We start from the raw sequence: 24,088 nt of genomic DNA, 5'->3' as shown, positions 1-24,088 counted from the left end.
ATTTGGGTTCTGTTCCATATTAGTGCAGCAATTATCTGAACTGAAGCTGTGTGGGCAGAGGTGCTTTCAAAACGTGTTCACATCATACCTGGTATACTTCTAGTGATAGCTGGAATGTCTGTGAAATTCTTGGGAACCCATTTATTTGTTGGCCTGGAAGCCAAATTTTCAGAAGTTGCACCTTAGCATCTGAATCTGAGCACTTAAAAATGGAGCACCCCATATCAAAAGCCGGTTCTGCAAGTTTTTGGTGTGAGTACTTTACAGGCTGCCCAGGTGCATGAACTGGCAGTGAGAATGCAAAAATGATCCAGTGCAGATGGAACTAAAAAAGCCACAAGTAAAGCCAAAAGCATGATCTGGAAATAAAGCAGTTGTTTCAAGTAGTTAAAGCACACCTAGGGCTACAGGATGAATAGAATTGTCTCTCTTTCAGCAATGGGCCACTTCAATGTGCTTGAATGTTGTAAATTGACAAGAAGATTAAAGGGGTGGAACAGAAAAGCAACAAAGGTCTTTGGAAGAGCTATATTGATAGAATCAGGTTCTTAGGGAAAGCTGTTCAAACTCAGGATAACACGTTAAAGCTTAACTTGGGAATTATCCTTTTGAAATTACTTTTCCTTTTTTGGCTAGAGGGGTTACAAATTTAAGTGATCAGTGTTGTTTTAATCATTTGTTTCTTGAGATTAGTGAGGAACAGAAAGCTTTTAATTGTGTTTGCGCTTAAATGGTTACATGGTATGCTTGAAACCTTCAGACAAGACATCCCAACCAACTTTGAGGAAATGTATAGACTCTAATTTAAAAAGATTATAGCAACCTCCATCTTTTTCAGGGAAAATGGGTGGGGGGACCCTGAATCCTGGGGGGGGGGGGGGGGGACAAAAAACGTATACTTTTACATAACTTTACTCACCTGAATAAATCCACTGAAGTCAATGCAACTGGATTCACTCAGGTAGACACCCATATACTTGACTTATGTGGGACTCCATACAGGCCTATGGGTCCAGCCATGCTGAGCCTTATGGTACAAAGGGCTCCACATAGTTGCATAGGGGTTCCCTCATGTGGATCAGTTTGCATTGACTTCAGTGGGACTATTCATATGAATAAAGTTACTCGCATGTTTAAGGCCCAGACCCTCAAAGATATTTAGGCACCTAACTCCCATTAAAATCAACAGGAGTTAGACACCTTTTAGGATATGGGCCTAAATGATTAAAGGATCAGGCCCTTACCTTATATGCCTTCTTATGACAGTTAATTAAATAGCCTTCTCCTACTGTTTGTTAAAATATGCTTGGTTAATTCCTTCTCTCACAGAACCTGAGTGGTTGTGAATTGTAAGACATTCTCTTCTTAAGGTTGGCTCTGTAACAAGCAAAAGAAATATTGCTTAGTGCTTGTAGGTATTAAAACAACTGCCAAGAAAGCAATTAATTTAAAACACATGTTTAATGGCTTTGTTTTTGTGCACTCTGCACAGATGCACTCTAAAATCCAAAACATATACAGTAACCAGAAAAGGAAACGATTGAAATGGTGAACCTCTAGCCCTAAAAGGCACTTGCTCACACTGATACAGGAACCAGCTGTCAGAAGGAGTTAGGATAAAGTCAAGGAGGTAAAAATACTTTGCGTGGGAAAAATAGCTATGTCATGTATATTATATTAACAGAGAAATTAAGTCAACATTTTCACCAGTTCATACCATGTGATTTTGTGCCTCTGAACATTTCGGTATTTGACATATTGGAGCCCTGAAGGAACCGTTTGATAAATTCCAAAATCTATTTTAAAACACAAAAATTTCCCAGACCAGCTCCCAAAAGCCTCTCTGGCCAGTGTTTAACCACAAGATGGGAACTAGGAGGTCCTAAGTTCCACTGCCACCTGTGTGACACTGGCAGGACTTTATAATACTTAGTAATTATATGACATTTTACAAACATAATTTATTAAGTTGCATTGCAATGTCAAGACTGGTACATTTCTTACTAATGGGAAGAGGTTACAGAGAGGTGAAAGAAAATAGCATAGGAGAGAGAAAATAAACAGAGGAAACAGAGAAAAGGGGTTGGGGGCGGTGTGTGTGTGTTGGGGGGGAGGAGATGAAAACAGGGCTAAATTCATCTGGTTAAAGAGTAGGCCAGACTTTCAGCTGCTGTAAACTGGCACTCCTCCACTGAAGTCAATGATGCTAGCTTAGGATCTTGTACAAATCTCTGCCTTTTTAGGAAAATAATTCAGGCAGAAGTCTCAGGAAAGGCAAAATCATCTAATGGAAGGGAACAAAACTGAAAACAGGTTTTCAGTTTTCACTGAAAGATAAGGAGGAAGGAGAGGGGAAGAGAATAGAAGGCTGAGCTGCCAGTGGATAAAAAGTAGTGCTCTGCATTCCCATAGGAGATATCCAAGTTTAATTATAGGACTCTCATTTTTGCTCTCCATGCTGGCACAAAACACATTCTGCCTGAGATGGGAGGGTGGGGACTTATAGATTTTAAGGCCAGCAGGGATCATCATGAGTATCTAGTCTGACCTCCTGCACATTGCAGGCCAGAGAAACTCACACCTCCATGATAGACCCATAACATACCTTGCACCACTCAGTTAATTCCCTTCTCACTGATTAAGTATAAAATTGGTAGGTATTTGAAAGAATCCCAATCCTTTTTCAGCTTTGGTGGCTCTAAGCAGAAAGGTCAAAAGGGAAGAAATAATGAGAAAGCCTCAATTTCAATATCCATATTGGAGTTGTCTAAAAGTACCTGACAAAGTCAGAGAGATTAATGGAACTGGGTTCTTCAAGACGTTCAGTATGGAATTTAGAGATTTCTAGCTCTAGGTCACTTGATGTTTGAATCTAGGCTTAGTCCTTAATGACCAAAGATCATTGTTATCCAGTTATCTCCAGCCTGTCTGATATAAGTTGGTGTCCTTACTCCATAAAATCATTACCACCCCAACTGGCCCCTCTGTGCCCCACTGACAGTTTTCACAAAGGGTATGTCGTCACTGAAGACAGGGCAGTTACTTAGGTGTTGCTCCTAACCCCCTTTTCATCCACACACAATACCTCTCATCTGAATCAAGTGGTACTTCCAGCTCAAGCTAGGTGATATGGGTTAGTGTCTGGGTCACAGCCGCCGACTTTCCAAAGTGCCAGGGGTGCTCAACACCTGGCCCTGCCCCAGGCCCCATCCCCACTCCACCCTTTCCCCTAAGGCCTCACTCCTACCCCATGTCTTCCTGCCCCCGTTCCACCTCGCCCCACCTCTTCCTGCCCAGTTTTGCCCCCTCCCCTGAGTGTGCCGTGTCTTCCCTCTTTCCCCCTTCCCCAGCCTCCTGCATGCTGTGAAACAGCTGATTGTGGCAGGTGGGAGGTGCGGGGAAGGAGTGGGAGGTGCTGATCTGCAGGGCCCGCCGGTGGGCTGGAGATGCTGGGGGGAGGGGAGGTGCTGATGGGGGGCTGCCAGTGGGTGCTTAGCACCCACCATTTTCCCCCCGTGGGTGCTCCAGACCTGCAGCAGCCCCAGAGTCAGTGCCTATGGTCTGAATTCAGCTTTTTAACTCACCTACTTTGTAGTGAGAATGCAGGCTAAATCACTTGAGTGCTGATAGTCCTCCAGTGCCTTCCCACAATTTCCCTAGGTGCCCAGAAGGACAGACAAGTTCTCCCACAATTCACAGTGGGTCAGAGTTGCCACACAAAGAGCCATGAGCTATGGCTCCAGAATTCCTATCAAGACAGAGACACACACACACACACACAAGGGAGTTCAGTACCACACTAACTCCACTACGCAGTGTAGCTGCTGACGCCTGGGCAATGCTAACCCTGGTGTTGATCAGAGAGGCTAACTTTGCAGAGAAGACATAGCCAGAGAGGCCACAGAATGCAGGAATAGGGAGACTGAACTAACTTGTCACTCCTTTAGGTGAGTTGCCTGGGCAGTCATGTACTTCATTCTCAGTACTACCTTTTCTGGGGATAAAGAGAGAGTGTTAGTATCCAGTGCTGTTAGGCTGATACCTTTCACAAGTACTGTAGCTCACATTTAAAAAAAAAATGTTTGACTTAAACTATCAAATTATCTTCAGCTCTTGGCTGGTAGACAGAAATGTTTCTTAAAGGCCTAGTTTTGAAAAATGTAGATCTCAAACTAAAGTTTCGTTCTCAGATTTTATCATAGGATGGACCACATTTTAAAAGAGAGATTGTCTTGGGCAGCACCATATTTAACCAAAATATTTCTGCCTGTATATATCATGGCCCCACATGTCTTGAAGCTGGGTCTACATTGGTCCAAGACAACTATTGTCTCCCTACTCCCACCCAGCAGCTCTCTGATTACCAACCTGCGAGTCATGAGAGACCATGAAGATACATCTGCAAGGGCTCTCTGGGCCTAATTAGAGGAACACTGTGAACACTGATTGGTCAGGGCTTCCTATTTAAACCCAAAGAGAGGCACAGGAAGTTGCCTGCACAACTGGGCTCTGTGTGGCTGCTGCATTGGATCCAGTCTTCTTGGCTGACTTCTGGTTTCTGATCCTTGCACCTGGTCTCTGAATCTGTCTTTGACCCGAGGCTCGACACCGACTCCTGTTCCAACCACTAGAGGAAAAACAATGAGGAGTCCTTGTGGCCAGTTTTAGGAACTGCAGGGCCCAATTCGAATACCCGGTGGCAGTCCGGGTCTTCAGCGTCACTTCGGCGGCAAAGGGTCCTTCACTCGCTTTGGACCCCCTGCCGCCGAAATGCCGCCAAAGACCCAGAGCGAGTGAAGGTCCCCCTGCCGCCAAAGACCCGGAACGACGCTGGGTATGTAAAAAAAAAAAATTAAAAATTAAAAAGATGCCTAAGGAGCGGGGCCTTCTTAGGCGCAGGTGTGGGGCCCTCTTAGGCGCGGGGCCTGATTCCAGGGAATCGGGGGAATCGGCCTAAAGCCGGCCCTGCATGTAGCACCTTAGAGACTAACATATTTATTTGGGCATAAGCTTTTGTGAGCTAGAACCCACTTCATCAGATGCATGGGGATCCACTAGAGCAGGCTGCCTGTATCTTGGCCACAACTGTATGTTTATTCCAGGGGAGCTCCTCTGATTGTATCCCAGAGTATCTTCCAAGTGGCTGAAGCATAAGAACAACGTGCTGCTGTAAGTCACAGTGTCTGGTTTGCTACTTTACAAAGGTTAAAAAAAAAAAGGTTTCACAGAGTAATCAAAGATTTCAAAAAACAATTTAACAGAGATTTCCACAATAGCATGAGTCACCAAGGGAACTCAAAGCCATAAAGCGATAACACAAATAGTGAATGTGTGTTCTGTTAACACAGTTTTGTTTGGCTAAGGATTAAAGAGGGAAGGGTGTGAATTTCTAATTAGCAAAAATATTGATCTCAAGCAAATGCCAGCAGAGCAAATATCTATGCATTCAGGTCAAGTTTACAGCCTGACTTAAGTATATATTACCACATTCATGATGAGGCTTGGCTTATCTCAAATTATTTAAAACTAGCAGTTAAGAGATACTTTGGGAGTGCTCATTAATTTCCTCCTTAAGTGAAAATGCATCATTTTGACAGCAAAATTTTCTTATTTTTACAGAGGACACTGACTACAGCAGAGATTCTCAAACTGGGGGTCAGGACCCCTCAGGGGGTCACGAGGTTATTACGTGGGGGGATCACAAGCTGTCAGCCTCCACCCCAAACTCCACATTGCCTCCAGCATTTATAATGGTGTTAAATATATAAAAAAGTGTTTTTAATTTATAAGGGGGGGGGGAGGTTGCACACAGAGACTTGCTATGTGAAAGTGGTCACTAGTACAAAAGTTTGAGAACCACTGGACTACAGGGATACAGGACCACAGTGACTATTTCTCACCTGGAAACCTGCCCTTGTTTTTCACACACAAATTAATGAGGGGGGGGAAAATCCATCCCTTTTTTTTTCACCAAACTATAAATTTTGATCTTTCTCTTGGAACCAAATGTTCTTCCACAGTTCCACTTACAAACTTTGACCCTAATCTTGCAGACACTTATACATGTGCATAACTACTTCCCAGTGACTTAAATGGGACTGCTCATATAAATAAAATTATGCACATATATATGGGTTTGCAGTATATGAGCTTATAATAAGAATAACTGGCATTTATAAAGTGCCTCTGAGCACTTGACAAACTCATTTACAAACTGGGAGCCAAATCTGTAGTTCCTTAATGAATCATTGCTCAGGCAAGAATGTGGCCATATCTTCACTCCCAAAAAATCATGAAATTATGTTTTCACATCAACATAGTGATCTCAAGATAGAAACAGACCTGCTAGAGATAGCTATCTCACTGTCAAATCCTAGTGGAGTCAAGGCTTGGGTAGTTTTTACTTGGTGGTAGCTAGTCATGTTGAACTCCAAGAGGGATATGTAGGGTGCATCCTGACCAACTACATTGAATTAAAACTGCCTGCTTTGTCTCTGCTAGGATCTTACATTGAGAGTGGTATCTCAAATTACCTATCTCAATGTAAAAACATGCCTTGATTTGCAGTGCAGATATAGCTATGTTGACTTATTAACCCTGTAACCAGTGGTCAGAGTTATTTTTATTTTTGTTGTGGGGCAACTGTCAGTCTCTCCTCTTCACAGACCAGGGGAGGGGGAGTGTAATTGCACATCTTTTTTCCAGCATCCCCACAACCCGGGGAAAGGACTATGTGACGAATGTCTTGTTTCTGTACCCCTCACTGTGGCTGGTGTTCACCACAGCAGCTGAAATGTCACCAGATCTTATTCAGAGTGGGCTCAGACACTTGTCTGCTCATCTGGAACATACAGGTAAAACTTTCTCTTTTGTGCATTTCCCCTGGGGGGACAACATCATCACTTGCTTTCAGAGCTGCTGAGCAGGAAGGAGGTAGCATTGAACTGCACATTATTATGTATTTATATTGTAGTAGCAACTACGGCCCCATTGTGCTTGACACTGAACAAACAGAGGAAGGGAGATGGCACCTGACCCAAAAAGTTTGTTACACTCCCCGACCAGGGATGATTTTAGAACTGAGGTTTTATTAAACGTAGCACTAAAAAAACCAAAACTCAACCCCATATAAACACAGCTTGCACAGCCCCACTCCTGCTCTGTCACACTGGTGCACACCAAAACTTTCCTAGGACCATCTCATACTTCCCAGCTGTGTCCCGTTTAACCTCATCAGCAGAACTCCTTAAAGGGCCAGGGCACAGATAAATATAACTTGGCATTCAATTATGAACGCTACACTTGCAATCTAATATGCCTCCATTGCCAGCTGGGTCCAGGTAAGGGCTGCTACTGCTTCCACACCTGTGACCTTTAAAAAATGTAAACAAGGGTGATGTCAAATACAAGTGAAGATGGGCCTGGGGAGAGATGTCACACCCGCCCATCTAAATTTCAAGGGATTTTGTCTTTAATACTGTCAGTTGCCTAATTTGGTCATTAATTCCTAGCTTCAAATGTTAAACTATCTATGTAGTAAAATTAATAACTTATTTTTGGGTTGGTTTTCTTCTTTCTGTACCTTTTCTTTTCCTGTCTTCCAAGTCCTTCTGTTACTCCATGTGCCTTCTTTTCAGTCTTGTATAGTGTCCGTGTTTCCTCTCCTGCCACACGTCTCAATCTCCTAGGAGTTTCTTAGGCCACGTCTACACTACAGACCTTACAGGGGCACAGTTGTACCGCTGCAGCTGCGCTGCTGTAAGGTCTCCCGTGAGGCCGCTTTGTGAGAGCTCTCCTGTCGGCATAATTAAACCAACCCCGAGCAGCGGCAGATATGTCAGCAGGAGAGCATCTCCCACCATCATAGCGCTGTCCACACCAGCACTTCTGTTGGTGAAACTGTTGGTTTTTTCACACCCCTGACCAACAAAAGTTTTACTGACAAAAGTGCTAGTGTGGTCATAGGCTAATACTATTTTTCCGTTTCTAAAGCCTTGACTAAAATTTGCATTGGTGTCATAAGTGTAGTGGTACAAACCCCTAATATATATTTATTCCTCCAGCTCACTGACCCTCTCCATCTCATGACTTCACCCATTGCCTTGTGGGGGGGAGGAGGAGTAGCAGACTTTTGTGCCTGAGCTGGCAATCCGAATAGGGCAAGGAGAAGGCCCGCATGACATGTAGGGACAAATGATGGTTTTGCTTGTATTGTGTTGTGATTGAGTTATTCAGTGATGTGTCAATGTAGCTCTTCCTTGGTGGTTGACATCTTGCAGAATTAACAATTTTAGGGAATAATCCATAAACCCAGATCAAAGGGGAAAAACATGTCTCATTTTATCTGAGGCAAGCCTCTCAGTAAGACATTCATACTCACTTGTCACCTCTGTTCTTTTCCCTCCACTCTGTCACTTTGCCTGCTAATGGGAGAGTTTTATGTGTACATTAACATTACTGAGATATCAAGCTGCTCTCTCAAAAAACATTATATCATCAGCAAGTGAGATTAGAGGATTTCCCCTAAAGATTTTTCACTGTTAGGCAGGGATAGAAATGCCTGATCCACACATTCTGTTCCATATATAGTACTTTGCTAACAGACTCAGTTGTAGGGATGCAAAAACCTGGATGGCAAGCTGCCATCTCTGAAATAGATGCTGGATCAGTGTTGTGTGACAATGTGATATCACAGCTACTTTAGGGAAGGTGCTTTTGGCAAGGAGAGATATAATAAACTTACAGGACTGTTGTCACTCTGTGGCACTGTGAAGCTTAGAATGTCCATTGAGTCAGCTATAAGCATGGTTGAGAGCTCTTTTTGTTTAGCATATCATGAGGTTCAATCACCACTGGGATTTGCAGTCTGTTGCCATCCAGTTTTTAAGTTTTTAGCTTTTTTTTTTTGCCTTTTTACACTTTACAAATTACACCCATATGGCATCATGGGCTTTCATCAGTAATAGGATATGCAATCTAGGTATATATAGGTAATAGGATGTGTAAAATAATGTTGCAGACATAGAAAATAAGATAAGTCAGGCCAACAAAAACATACAGGCTACTGCACTCACATTACTCCAATTTTTGGAGACAGTTGTACTGTATAAATCTGTCCATCTTTTAGTTGATCAATATGGTGAGTGTAAACCTGTGTGATTCTCAAACTGTATATAGACCAGCTCTAACAGACAGCTCTAAACTTGTCTTCACTACAGATTTATAGTGGTATAATTATGCCAGCAGTAACTTTCCCCACTTAGAGAGGTCCTACGTGTTCTTTTTATTTATTTATTTTTAAGGAAAATCCCTATGGATGCAAAGAAAATCTGCTGAATCCTGAATGTGACCTTATGCACTCCTGAATTCCTGAGATTGCAAAATGGCAGCATGAAGCACTAGTTTTGAGAGAAGTGAGACCTACACCCATTCTTGTCAATGTGATGTTTTGTCTGGAAGGTAATTATGACAATTTAAATATCAACAATGTTAACTATTTCACTGTTAATCATTGTTTATCCACCACTGCTGGACTTTGTGGGTGGGTGGGATTGGTGGGGAGGTTTGACTGCCATCAAACTGTCCTAAAACAAAGTCAACCTTCCAGATTTCAACTCCTCATGTACCCTTCCCACAATGCAAAAAGAAAGAGATGAAAAGCCTCTTCCTAATGCCAAAACCCCAGACCAACCTCCTGCTCATTTCAGGGCACTAGAAAGCCCTGACTACCCTTTACCCAGCTGTGAAAATTGTGTGGCTTTCCTCTTGAGTGTCTACACTAAAGTTTTGCATTACCGTTGCTGTACACTGAAAAGTGAAAATTAGGGGGCAGCAAAAAAATCCAGTACAGGTTTTAAATTTAAAACATATCAAACAGCTGACAGGAGACACTGCACTGATAGTATTATTTGGTTTCACGTTTAAGTCAATAAAAAAAATGCTGCATTTGAATTTTATTTGCAGCTGCCTCAGAACACAGAGTTCAGTGCAAAATTCAGCGTGCACTGTCTGCAACAGCTTCACAAATCAGGGGGCAGACCTATAGACTTTAGGTCCAGTGTGTTATGTTACATGGGGCCCTGCACATGCTTAGTCCACTCCTGGGCTCTCCCATTGAGTCAGAGCATGCATGGCAATGAATAGTTATTCACTTGGGATCAGACTGTTATATCAGGCCTTGTCTATACTGAAAAGGATTTGCTGGTATAGCTATATGGGCAGAGCTAGGCAACATTGGCAACCCCTCTAGTGGAGTGCTTTTGTGGGTATGGCTTATACCAGTTCCCTGAATGGAAGAGACTATACCGGTAAAAGGACTTTTTTGCTGGTGTAACTGCATCTACATAGCATAGCTGTGTCGTGTTGGGATGTGATCTTTTTCACGCTCCTAATGAACGATATTGCTGGTAAAACTTTCTAGTGTAACCAGGCCTCTGTCATTAATAGGTAACAATGTCATATTGCTGCATATGGAGAGCTCTTAACTTGTCACAGCTGTGCAAGCCAATTACTCACATGGCTATGTTGCAAGCGGTGGATTACAATGACAAGGAATCTTACGGAATGAGGCGACAGTGCACTTATTTACCAGTGGAGCATAGTGAAAAATTATGTTTCTGTTGTGAATACAGGGACAGAGAAGTTGCATGAATGTGCGACTCAGACTGTGCTGCTAGTTGTTACTCATTGTACCCAAAGGTGTCAAATTTGAATAACAAAGGTAATTTTGTAATGTCTTCCCAAACCACAAGTTAGTATAAGGATTAAATAATAATGACAAATCACAGAAACTATCAGGGGAAAGGAAAGATGATGTTTTGGTTGGAAGAAAAAAAAAAAAGTCCACAAGTTATTAAATAAAATCTAATTTGTTTTCCTCTCTCCGTAGGAGCATAGGGCTGAAGTGTAATCGCTATTACTGTAATATGGCTTTCTTAGCATGGAGTTCTAGAAATAGAATCATAGAAGATTAGGGTTGGAAGGGACCTCAGAAGGTCATCTAGTCCAACCCCCTGCTCAAAGCAGGACCAATCCCTAGACAGATTTTTACCCCAGTTCCCTAAATGGCCCCCTCAAGGATTGAACTCACAACCCTGGGTGTAGCAGGCTAATGCTCAAACCACAGCACCTTTACTATTAAGTAATTTGTGTTTATTTTGTGGCCAACAGTCTTCTTTGCTTCTGTGGCAATGTATCTGTCAGAAATTCCATTCTAGAGCTCTCTTTTTAGGGCTTTATTAATGGAGGCTTTATTCCTATTAATTGTTGAATGTTCAAGTATCCAGGTTCAGTTTGGATTTGTTCTCATATTTGGAAGGGAGGGATGAGGCTCTTCCCTGTGATTACTATCTGGGGTCCTTATCAGAGGCTCCAGAACAGAGCCACTCTTGATACCTAAGTCTAACTGAGGACTTGCCCTACCTCTCCCTGCTTCCAGAACCTGTTTCTCACAAGGGGGGGGGGGGGGAGGGTAGGTCTGTACAAACGAGGAAGCAAGTAAGGGAGGTGGGAAGCATGAGCATTACTGCCCCCTGGGCTGTTAAAGCTGTTTATGGTGAACTCACAGTGGTGAAATGAAGACAGACACACACCACAACTTTTATTAAACTTTAACAACCCCCTGCTCTCCTTTACCAGGCATTTAAATGGTTCCAGTGAAGGAGTTACACGGCTCCTTACCATATAACTGGCTGTGGGTGTGGGCTCTGGGGTGGGGCTGGGGATGAGGTGTTTGGGGTGCAGGAGGATGATCCAGGGCTACAGTGGGGAGAGAGACTCCCCCCAGCTCTCTCTTCCTGCAGCAGCACCTGGACTGGGGAGGGAGTGGCGCCTCTCCCCACCACAGCAGTTCCGGGGCTGGGGCCGCAGGATAGGTGCCCCTCCAGTAGCTCTGGCAGGTCTGGGTTGGGACGGGGGAGGGGTGCCCTTCCTTCAGCTGTGGCAGGTCCGTGGCTGAGTTGGTGCCTAGGGAGGGGTGCCCCAGCCACAGCAGGTCTGGCCAGGGCTGTGCTCGGGCCACACCTCCCCCGGATGCAGGTCTGGCCAGGGCTGTATTCAGGCTGCCTCTCCCCTGGCTGCGGCAGGTCCCGCAGGGTGGGTTCCCTGAGCACCTGGGCTGTGCTAGCTTAGAGGGAACTTAGCTGCCAACCTCCTCAGCTTTCCCCACCCATTGAGGCAAGTGGGTGACATTTTTTCAGTACTTGTGGCCTGGTCTATACTACAAATGTTTACCAGCAAAACTTGTTTCTATTGGCACAGCCTTTTGTGTGTCCACATTCTGTTTTGAATCATGTTGATAAAACCCTGAACTTTTGTTTGTGAAGTTAAACCAAGTCCCCAAGCAACCTAAGCGTTCCACCAGTACCATCTTACTGGCACAATACCTGTGTGGACAGAAGCAACTGTACTGGTATAAGTAGTCCTCCAGCAACAAGCCCACAATGCATCTGTATCCAAAGCAGTGACCACTCTGGTGAAAGGTAAAATATTTGTTAAAACAAAAGACAAGCAGTAAAAATGAGGTTTCAGGCCTGATGTATCATTATTTTGAATATGAATTTTGCCACTTGGGCTTCTCCCCAAGCAAACTTGTCACCCCTTCTAGGACAAGAATGAAATAAAACAGGTGATGGAGCAGAAGGGCTGCTGATAGGCTTAGATGTCACTCACAAGACATTGCCTAGGAAGAATTTATATTCTCCTGCTGGGGACCCCTCCAGCCTATGGCACTAAACTCTGACTGCCAGCTCTGGACTAAGAGCCAAAACAAGAGGATAAAGCTCTGTTAAAGCATCTCACACTTTAATTCTTCTTAAGTTCTGCAGTGCTCAGTAAATCCACACAGCCACAGTGTGGATACATCTGCTTTCCCACCATCAATCTCATAGTACAGGAGATCTCATGGAGAAGAATGCTCCTTCTAATCTCAATCTAAGTGAGACAACTGTGGTACATTACAACTTGGATGACACTACTCAGTCCTAAAGCCATTATCAATGCCTTCCCAAGTTTGATATGATAAACAAAGCACTCATTTCCTCAGAAGATCCTGGTAAAGGGAGGAGCTATGTTAGGAAACCCAAGGCTGGTCTACACACAAGTTTTATGGGTATAACTAGTTCAGTTAGGGGTGTGATTTTTTTAAACACAAAAATGATTATACAAGTAAAAGCTAGTGTGGATGCTGTTAAACTGGTATAAAGCTCCCTGTACCAGCATAGTTTATTCCTTTTCCTATTTGGGAATAGCTATATAGTGTAAAGCAACTTTACACTGATATAATTGTACCCACACTATGGGGTTGTACTACTTTAACTATACTGGTATAGTTACAGTGGTACATGCTTCTAGTGTTGACAGAGCTTTAACATGTATTTCCTACCCATCACCCCACAGCGTAAATCAAGGTTTTATCTCCAGTTACCAAAAAACAAAACAAAAAAAAGTACTGTGAATGGAGAAATAAAAACTTCAATATGTCACAAAAGGTCAAACAAACAGCATTTCTGTGAAGACTTCCTATAGCAGCAGTTGTAGTTGGAGCAGATTGTTCAAACTTTTCAAAGCAGCAGCCACCTAAGAAGTCAGATGGCACTGGCTGTGCTATGGTATTTTAAATGTGCTGTGATCCAAATGAATAACAATGTTATTGCGCATAAAATTCCTGCACCCAACAAATGGTCACATCAGGTTGCTGTTCAGTTACAGTGAAAAACTGAAATGACAAAGCCAACTACATATATTTTTTTAAATTTAAACATATGGGAAGAGAACAGATCTTGTCAACACAAACTGTCCTGCAAGGCTGCAGCTTGGCACCAACTCCAGCTGTGCACAACAGGCATTTCCCCTCAAGCTGACAGCACTATGCACAAGACACTGAAGAGGATCAGCATCTTTCCTGATCCACTCCTTAAAGAGCACTTAACACTGCGAGAGCTTTGTTAAGGAAATATAGTATGATCCTAAAGTCACACTGTGAGATTAAAACAGTTTAAAAAAAAAAAAGCAGTAGGCATTTTATTCAGAGTTAAAGATAAATTACTATCCCTCACTTTTGCTAGCAAAAAGGAACAAAGGTAAGTAGACAGACCAATCAACCAAAGCCCTGTGAAGTTGTATCATCTCTCTCTCTCTCAGGGCTTATATGCTCATAAAAGTTATACCACTGTAACTATATCAGGATAGTTAAAGCAATTCAACCCCCCACCCTGCACCATGGATGCAGTCATATTGGTAAAATGGTGCTTTATACTGGTAGAGCTATTCCCATATAGGGGAGGGAATAAGTTATACTACTGTAAGGCATCTTTATATTGGTAGTTGCTAAGAGCGTGGGTCCTCTCTACTATTCTCCTTCCTGGAAAGATTTAAGTCTGTCTTTAATTAATTAGCAGTAATTTTTTAAAAAATTACAGTCATTGTCTGAATTAAATACATTTTAAAAACACAAAACAGCTACACTTGTTCTGAATCATCCTATCCAGGTTTTGAAGCCACATTCGATCAGATGCTTCTAATTAGTGAGTGAGCATTCCCTACCATTTCCATCCCACCATCAACCTCAGCCTAGACCAAGCCATACAAGCGGTCCATTTCCTAGACACTACTGTGCTAATAAGCGATGGTCACATAAACACCACCCTATATCAGAAACCTGCTGACCGCTATACTTAACTACATGCCTCCAGCTTTCATCCAGTACACAACACACGATCCATTGTCTACAGCCAAGCTCTAAGATACAACCGCATTTGCTCCAATCCCTCAGACAGAGACAAACACCTACAAGATCTCTATCAAGCATTCTTAAAACTACAATACCCACTTGCTGAAGTGAAAAAACAGATTGACAGAGCCAGAAGAGTACCCAGAAGTCACCTACTACAGGACAGGCCCAACAAAGAAAATAACAGAACGTCACTAGCTGTCACCTTCAGCCCCCAACTAAAACACTCTCCAGCGCATCAAAGATCTACAACCTATCCTGAAAGATGATCCCTCACTCTCACAGATCTTGGGAGACAGACCAGTCCTCGCTTACAGACAGCCCCCCACCTGAAGCAAATACTCACCAGCAACCGCACACCATACAACAAACACTAACCCAGGAAGCTATCCTTGCAACAAAGCCCAATGCCAACTCTGTCCACATATCTATTCAAGTGACACCATCATAGGACCTTGTAGCGGGCCGGTGTGGCTCCCCTCCTCCCTGGGGAGTGTTGAGCCCCGGACACAGGAAGGGGCGGGGCTACAGACCTAATCACGCCATCAGGGGCTCATTCACCTGCACATCTACCAATGTGATATATGCCATCATGTGCCAGCAATGCCCCTCTGCCATATACATTGGCCAAACCAGACAGTCTCTATGCAAAAGAATAAATGGACACAAATCTGACATCAGGAATCAGAACATTAAATAACCAGTGGGAGAACACTTCAGCCTCTCTAACCACTCAGTGACAGACTTGAAGGTGGCAATTTTACAACAAAAAAACTTCAAAAACAGACCCCAAAGAGAGACTGCTGAACTTGAATTAATATGCAAATTAGATACAATTAACTTAGGTTTGAACAGAGACTGGGAATGGTTGGGTCATTACACTAATTGAATCTATTTCCCCATGTTAAGTATCCTCACACCTTCTATGGGTCATCTCGATTTTCACTTAATTTTTTTTTTCTCCTGCTGCTGATAGCTCATTTCAATTGATTGGCTTCTTACAGTTGATATGGCTACTTCTACCTTTTCATGTTCTCTGTATGTATAAATATCTTCTTGCTGTATGTTCCAGTTTATGCATCTGATGAACTGGGCTGAAGCCCACGAAAGCTTATGCTCAAATAAATTTGTTAGTCTCTAAGGTGCCACAAGTACTCCTGTTCTTTTTGGGGATACAGACTAACACAGCTGCTACTCTGAAACCATTCCCTTCTGTTTACCATGGAAAAGGTAAGAAAGCTGAAGCATTCAGGGCATGACCATGCATCCAGACTGTCCCCATGTGCAGAGGTGTTCAGACCAACATTTAACTTCATGCCCCATCTTTAAGCTTTTTTTTGACTGCCGTAAGATCTGGACTGATTGCCCCAGCAGCACTTTATTAACCTATTGAGACAATATCTATATTAGTAATGATATTAGAAAAGAAACTACAGTAGAGTGGGAAGAAATTCAGACCCAATTTAAGATTTCTGTACTATATTTGATGAAATTATTGCCAGTGATGGCTATTCTGTACTGCAACTGGTAACCAAATGAAGTCTGGGTAATGTTTGGGAGGTAATTCTAAGAGGATAGAAAGAAGCAACTGTCCAGATATAAAATACTTCATTTTCTATAAATATTTTCTACTCCAAAAGTAAGAGTAGTTTGTGGAAGCACTGGACTAGTCTTAGGAACCAGCCTTTTTTGGGTCTTCAAAGATTAGAAGAAGAATAGTCTTGTGATTTAGACTCAGCAAATCTAGGATCAATTCCTACATCAGCAGGTCACTTCAACTCTCTACCTCACTTTCCTGGATGTAAAAAGAAGATAATAGAGCTGACTTTCTCTCTGCCTCTGTCTTGTCTATTTTAGATTGTAATCCTTTCACACCAGGGACTGTCTCTTCCTATGGCTGTTCAGTGTCTAGCTCAGTGATACTGTATTAATAATCATGTAAAGCCCCTAGCCACATGGCCTCCCCCTCACCCTGTTTGTTGTTTGGTCAGTCATCAGATCAGGAAAATTTAGAAGGAAGAGAGCAACTATAGTAAGCTTCCACTTATGTATTTTTGTGATTAAAGTGACTGTTGCTAACCATGCTTATTAGAAATAAAGACAAACCCTGCTCTTAGAGGGTTCGTATTGCGTAGCAGCAGAGAACTTGTTTAATAATAAAGTGCAACCTGCTGAAAAGTTGACTTATCAGGCCTAAATTCTTGGCCCATGAAAGCTATTCTTTGAACAGATTTCGGTTACTCAAAAGTATGTACATTAGCAAACATGAGGGAATCAAATAGATTGAACCATGCAAGTCCCAGGAACAGCCATATTAAGATATATTAAGTATTTTTTTTCTTGGAAGGAAGGGGAAGGTATTCAGAGATTAAAAGGGTACTGAAGTTTATAAGAACAAGACAATAGCTTACAATTTACAAAGTTAGTAAGTTTTTACAGTAAAAGATAGTAAGCATAATAGTGTAGAAGTCTGTAAGTTGGTTCAGATCTTTGGTTCACCATAAAATTCTATAGCTTACGCCAATGTTCAAGAGCCCTAAATTTTGTTCAAGTAGCAGTAATGATAAGCAATTCTGCATTCAAGTTGACTGATGTTTGTTGGAGTTTTGTGTTTTTTGTGGTCTAGGCAGCTCAGTAAATTTGACTTGATGTACTGTGTTTGGCCAAAATTTATTGGCCAGATAAGCAGACCCAGTTTGCAGATATCATGGGTGAAATTCTGGCTGCATTGAAGTCAATGGCAAAACTCCCCTTGACCTCAATGAAGCCAGAATTTTCCCCACACTAGTTAGTTTTTATTTTTATTTTTTAAACCTAACACACCACAACACCCTCCCCTCAAACACACATGAAAACTGAAAGTTAGTTATTTGAAATTGTAGGCCCTTAACTGCCCTTTTACATGCTAATTAAGTATACTGGGTAGGGTGACCAGACAGCAAATGTGAAAAATTGGGACAGGGGATGGAGGGGGGTGGGGTAATAGGAGCCTATATAAGAAAGACCCAGAAATCGGGACCATCCCTATAAAATCAGGACATCTGGTCACCCTAATACTGGGTTCCATTTCTGCTATATATCTTTCTAGCTACCCAAGCCAGTGTTGTAATAACACACTATGGTGATAGGGAGGTTTATTGTCATTAAACACACAACCTGCATTAAGCCCTGCTTTCCTCCCTCCCATGCCTTTACATTTTAATAAAGCAGCATGGAGTAGCAGTTCTGCACAAGCACCATGACCCTAGACCAGAACACTTGACTTCACTACTGCTGCCACAGGTAGTGGGGTAGGTCATTTTGACGAGCAGTTTAGTAATGGTAGTTAAGGTGACTAAGAAGAAAGTAATTATTTAGAACTGGGATGTTTTGCTCTAGACTGCTTTTTATTTAAAAGAAGGGAAAAAAATTCTCCCAGTCAGCACTACCGAGCCTACCCAGGGAGGCAGTAAAGATTTTAGCACTGAAGACTCAGAGTGTGGTGCAGGAATTGGGGTGAATGCCCCAAGAGGAAAGAGAGGTAGTGGTGAGAAATTAGCATGAACAGAAGTCAGCTCTCCAACTTTGAGGACTGCTCTACATCTAAAACTTGGATCAAACTAGATACATCATCAGGGTTCTGAAAAATTTCATACTCTGCACAACAGTTATGTTAACCTAATCTTCACTGGAGATACAGGCTTCTCTTCACTACAGGGGTAAATTGACCTAAGTTATCCTACTCCAGCTATGTGAATAAGGACGTAGCTTAGGTCAACTTGTCCTGGTGTCTTCACTGCACTTCATCAATGAGAGACGCTCTCCAGTCAACTTCCCTTACTCTTCTCGGAGAGCTGGAGTACCAGGATAGACCGGAGAGCTCTTTGCTGTTGATTTAGCAGGTCTTCACTAGACCTGCAAAATTGATCCCTGCTTCACTAGACCCACAAAATCGATCTCCCCGTAGTGAAGACCAGCCCACAGCTAAGTCGATGGAAGAATTATTCCATTGACCTAACTACAGCGAGTCTCAAGTGGTGGTAGCAAGTGTCTACACTATAGCAGAGTAGCTGCGGCACTGCCACTATATAGTGTAGTGTATATAGTGTAGTGTAGGGTCTGTCAGAGGTGTACACATTCAGCAGTTTTATAAAGTGGCTCTTAAAAAATTAAATAATTGCTACAAAAATGTATTCTAAAGTTAGCTAACTTGGGTAAAATCCTACTGGACACAAGGCAGCTTGGCATGTCAAATTAAAGACTGTGGGGCACCATGGAGTTAATGTGACCTACCACCTAGTATGAAGGCTACATACTGCCTTTTCTGCATTAGGATTTTACCTCAATTAACTAACTCATCACTACAAAAAAGTGTGTTCTGAAGTCATGTGGCTGTGATGTCTTAAATTGGGGGTGGGTGGGGGGATTACTACATATGGCTGGCTGATCTGAGCCTATAGCACTTTTTGGATTATGATTTGTTTTCTATTAAACAATCTCTAGAAGTTTTTTTTGGTGCCAGCAATTAGAATTGTTATATAGAACTATAATTATAGTTATAATTTATAGTAGTTTTCCCAAGTTGACTTCATTGTAAAGCTTGGAATCTAAGGGTAAGGAATATATCATGTATATTGGGTAGGAGTTTACTATATTCCACTTCAGATTCAATAAAGAGAACCCACTCACACAGTTTAAGTGGTTGCCCTACCTTTCATATTTGCAGCTAAAACTGAAATATTACATTGTTTGCACATTAGTCTTCCCACCAAACAATTTCTTTAGTATTATCTTACAATCTTTGAGTGCGAGCTATTTAAAAAACCTCACTCCACTTCTGGGAAAGTCTTTTGAAATTAAAAAGAGATGAAGTCAGTAGAGTTATATAGCAGTTATTCTAAAAAAAAAAACCTACATAAAATTGAAAGAATGATATATCTTTGCTATACATTTTAAAAATCAAAACATCCTGTAGATCCCTACGGTGGAAGTCTCCCTTGAATTCTATGGGAATGTTAAAAGAGCTGATAAAAACCAACAGCACTATTAAAATTCTACAGGACTTTTCCCACGGGGGGGAAAAAAAAGTCTGAAGATAAATTAAAAATAAAATCTTGATTACAAGCACAGAGACGAAACAGAACTTTTCTATTCTGCTGTCACACCATAAAATGGGATATAAACAGTGTAAAAACCCAGATACGTCCTGTTGGCTGCAGTTTAGAACTCATGGAAAGTATTCGGAGAATCTCCTCTTCATATTTGTCTTCATCTGAAAGGAAGAATGAAACAAGTAGCTCTTTCAATGGTCAACTTGCACATCTTCTGGTTTTATTAAAAAAAACTTGAGTCCTTAGAATGAATTTCTACTGGGCAGTCAGTAGCACAGGGTGTTTAAAGGGAGGTGTGAATAGCTGCTATACTGAACATTCACAAGATAAAAGAGTCTGAGCTTTTACAGTCCTCACTATCATTCAGTCTGTAAACTCTAAATCGCTGGCAGAAGTCAAATTCTTTAACTGTAGGTCATCTAATTTATTAGCTTTGGCAACACAGAAATTTTGGATAAGAAGCCAACTCCTGTTTTATTGCAAGTCACATAAGAAAAACACCAAATATTAAGGCCCTAGCTGCTGGAATCAAACAATTGCATCAGAATCTCAGCTTTCATTAAAAAGAAAATAAAAGTAAGCTTCTAACCCTCAGTTCTGAGGTAGGGGAGGGGGGGAAAGGGGTGTCTTAAAAACATTGAGTGTATGCTCTAAAGGCATAGAAACTAGAACCCAACGTTTGGCTTAAAAAAACCAAACCAACCAAACAAAAACACACCACAGGATATTTTGTGACCTGACTCATGATTTTGAAAGCCTGGAACTGGCACTAGTGCAGACTATTGAAATTACAGTGATGGTGATAGTGCCTCTCTTGAGAATGCAGCAAAGAGTCTTGTGGCACCTTATAGACTAACAGACGTTTGGGAGCATGAGCTTTCGTGGGTGAATAACCACTTCGTCGGATGCATGTATTCACCCATGAAAGCTCATGCTCCCAAACGTCTGTTAGTCTATAAGGTGCCACAAGACTCTTTGCTGCTTTTACAGATCCAGACTAACACGGCTACCCCTCTGATATCTTTTGAGAATAGTTACTAAACAGATTCATCTTCCAAGACTTAAGACATTACGTTTCCTGTTTCTAATGTTTGCATTAAGCTTGTTTGCAACCTACAGCTTTAGATCCTGTTTATGTTAAGGAGGAGGATGGAAGATTATGCATCTGCTACCTCATTCTCTTAAGCAAATTTACTTACCACAACCATCTTGAAACATTTGTGGGATACAATGCAAAGTTCCATAAACACATTTGCATAAGGAACAATCTTTCTGTAGCCAGTTTCCATGGAGAACAACACCACAGTCTCTGTTAAGAAGAACAGATTTCAGATTTTAAAGGTGATCCCATTGGAACAAAATACACCACTTTCATCAGTTCCTTTACCTTTTCCGTTCATCAAAGTCACAGTATCGCCCAGTGAAATATTTTGGACATGCACAAAAACTGCCTAGGATACAGGTTCCTCCATTTTTGCAGCAGTGTCTATTTAACTTCTTGCCTGGGGTTTTGAAAAAATAAATTGTTAAAGTTATTTGCATGCCTATCAGCATTTGACAGCTATAAATGGGGATCCCTTTCACCTGCACTGAAATACATGGAACTAGCCAGATAGTGAGAAATAGATATTTAGTAAAGAATTAGAAGAAGTGTCCCTTCAACAAGAGGTTACTTGAGTTTTGGACACCTATACCTTAGTACCAATACAGACTAGGAACCAACACAGCCCTTCAGTCCCATGATTTTCTCATGTTATTGTCTACCACACACTGAAGTCAAAGAGCGGGGAAAAAACCTAGGTCCACAAAGTTGTTTTTAGTAAAATAATCCCAATCCACTGTGATCAGGAAAACTTTACTGGCATGTGACTAGTATAATTTGGCAATGATACGGGGAAGGCCTTTGAGTATCTTTTCAGTTAAAGCTACAGCTAAAGGAAGAAGTGTCAACAGATTTATTAAACAAGAAATTAGTGCCTTGGAGAAATTTTAAAGACTACTGTGGAAAAGCTATATTGGACTCATTTGTTTATGTTTTTTCACTATCAAGACGAATTCTATGGCCTAGTGCAGAGCAAAATATTTTCAAGATGCAGCAAGTAAATTTAATTTCCAACCCTACGCTCATTATTTAAAATGTATTTGATTTAACTTAAGCCAATAGATTTTTAAAAAGCCTCAACTAGCCCTGGGTAAATACTGTCAAGTGTTTACTCATTGGAATTGCCTTGGCCAGTGATCGTGCCTTTGTAGGCTTTCCAAGGGCATCCTAGTAAATGAGTTCGCTGGCAGGAATGTTTGCAGGAACTTTGGAGTTTACTTGGCTATTGGAGAATAATCAAAGAAAGTTCACCTTCCATGAGAATTCACATCAGAAATGTGACTTTAAAGAATAGAATCACAGGGAATAGAAACATATAGAGTGACTTAGGTGGCCCAGGCCGAGATATGGGCTACAGACCAAGATTTGTTTAATGTCTTTAATAAGTACTTGAGTGCACATAGACAGTTAGCAAAACAGAGCAGAGGTAATTTTCAAGTTAGTTATTCATTATGAATTATTCCCCTAGCACTCTTCTCACTATTCATATGGTAGAAAGGCTGGTGCAGTTTTCCTAATTATACATAATGTATTAACTTACTGTCTGTGAGGCCAATAAAAGGTACATGAGATTGCAGCTCTGAAAAGCCATTTGTTTCATTAATGGTCTTCAGGGAAAAGTCAAAATATCTCAGAGGTGGTTGTGTTCCAAGAACAGACAGATTTGTCCTGTGCTTTGGGTTCCTTTCTTCATGCTCTTAATTTGAATATAGAGAAATACATTTATATAGTATAAGAATCAAAAGGTAATATTTTAAAGACCCCCTTTGCCAGTCAACCAATAAGAAAAATCCTCTTACCAGTTCCCAATTCCAGCTTAACAGTGTCAGAAAACAGAGCCAAAATGAAAACCAATCTAAAACAGACAGAGAACTCAGTTTAGCTACAAAGAAGAAATGAAATTACAGTTTGACAGAAGGGGGAGGAAGGAAAAAAACACCATAATGCAGGTAAATATTCAGTTATTAAAATTTCAGTTCTCATCTTAAGTAATTACTGCCAAATGAAAAAAAACAAACCAAGAAAACCTTTTAAGATAACAAAAAGTCAGTCAAAAAGTTGACAGTTGCAAAGGTGATGTTCTCAATGTTTCTAACCTAGTTGAGACCCTCTTGCTCATTATCCTTCTGTCTCAGGAGACAAATGCTGCAAAAATAACTTCAGTATTCCACCAGCAACTTAACAGGCACCTTCATTTACTGGCCAGGACCATCATCCACAGAGAAACCTGGAAGCAACTTTCTTTGTTTTGTCTGGTAGAAACAAGCAGAGAACAGTTAGTGTTACTTTAGCTTTTCCTTGTAACAGGTCAATCAATAAACAATTGAAAGTCAATTATCACCTGTCTACCCCTCCTCCACACACTGATATCTCCATTAAAGCTCACCTAAAGGGACAACAGAACTGAGCTTGCTGCTACCAATGAATACTCCCCCAGTTCTCCAATCTCCACTGGTTCTGCATTGATTCATATAGATTGATGTAACTCCATCGGCTTCAGTGAAGTTACTTGTTATTTACACCTGTGTAAGCACAGGTGGGCCCAATATCTTTTAGAAGGGCCAGCAGACAGACCCCTCAGGTGAGTGGATATGACTCGTCTATTATTGTATGCAGTGTTGTTGTAGCTGTGGTGGGCCCAGGATATTAGCGAGACAAGATGGGTGAGGTAATATCTTTTATTGGACTGACTTCTGTTGCAGAGAGACAAGCTATTGAGCTTACATACAGCTCTTCTTCAGGTCAGAGAGGTCCGTGTAAGCTCAAAAGCTTGTCTCGCTCACCAACAGAAATAGGTCCAATAAAATATATTATCTCACCCAACTAATCTCACCTGCTGTTAAATTACACACTCAGTGTGCACTGGTAAATGACTACACAGGGGCAAAGCAGTGGAGAATCAGGACTGTAAGTTGTGTTTTCACTAGGGAAATTTTTGCAAAGTTTCATACTGTCACTAATGATGGCCCAGTTCAACCAGTGTTAGCAATGGTGGGAGCTCGTGCTGATGGAGCTGGTGTTAGTATTTTAAATATTGTCATCTAACCCTGTTTGGAACAAATCTAATTGAATCTCATGGAATGTTTGCAAAATTTCCCCAGTGTAGTGTGGTCTTTGAAAAAAAAATCAAGCAACTCTTTTCTCATGTGAAAAATGTTGTGAGCATTA

At 41.5% G+C, this 24,088-nt stretch overlaps 1 protein-coding gene across 2 annotated transcripts; it reads right to left on the bottom strand.

Moving 5' to 3' along the window:
• Positions 1-18,947: 18,947 nt before the first annotated feature.
• On the bottom strand, positions 18,948-23,398 carry TDGF1 (teratocarcinoma-derived growth factor 1). Of its 2 annotated transcripts, none has more exons than XM_045020343.1 (7): positions 23,307-23,398; positions 23,017-23,172; positions 22,720-22,775; positions 22,461-22,616; positions 21,206-21,320; positions 21,018-21,127; positions 18,948-19,979 (listed from the first exon to the last, which is right to left on the bottom strand). In XM_045020343.1, the coding sequence occupies exons 2-7, from the start codon at positions 23,037-23,039 to the stop codon at positions 19,867-19,869; spliced, it is 573 nt and encodes a 190-aa protein (XP_044876278.1). In that variant the 5' UTR covers positions 23,040-23,172; positions 23,307-23,398; the 3' UTR covers positions 18,948-19,866. The 2 variants fall into 2 exon arrangements, with proteins under 2 accessions (XP_044876278.1, XP_044876279.1); XM_045020344.1 differs by having other exon boundaries at positions 23,262-23,316.
• Between the last annotated feature and the right edge of the window lie 690 nt (positions 23,399-24,088).

This window comes from Mauremys mutica, chromosome 6 (genome assembly GCF_020497125.1).
Source record: "Mauremys mutica isolate MM-2020 ecotype Southern chromosome 6, ASM2049712v1, whole genome shotgun sequence".
In the NCBI taxonomy this organism is placed as follows: Eukaryota; Metazoa; Chordata; order Testudines; family Geoemydidae; genus Mauremys; species Mauremys mutica.
The sequence above is the reverse complement of the archived record's forward strand: the minus strand, read 5'-3'. Positions and strand labels throughout refer to the sequence as shown.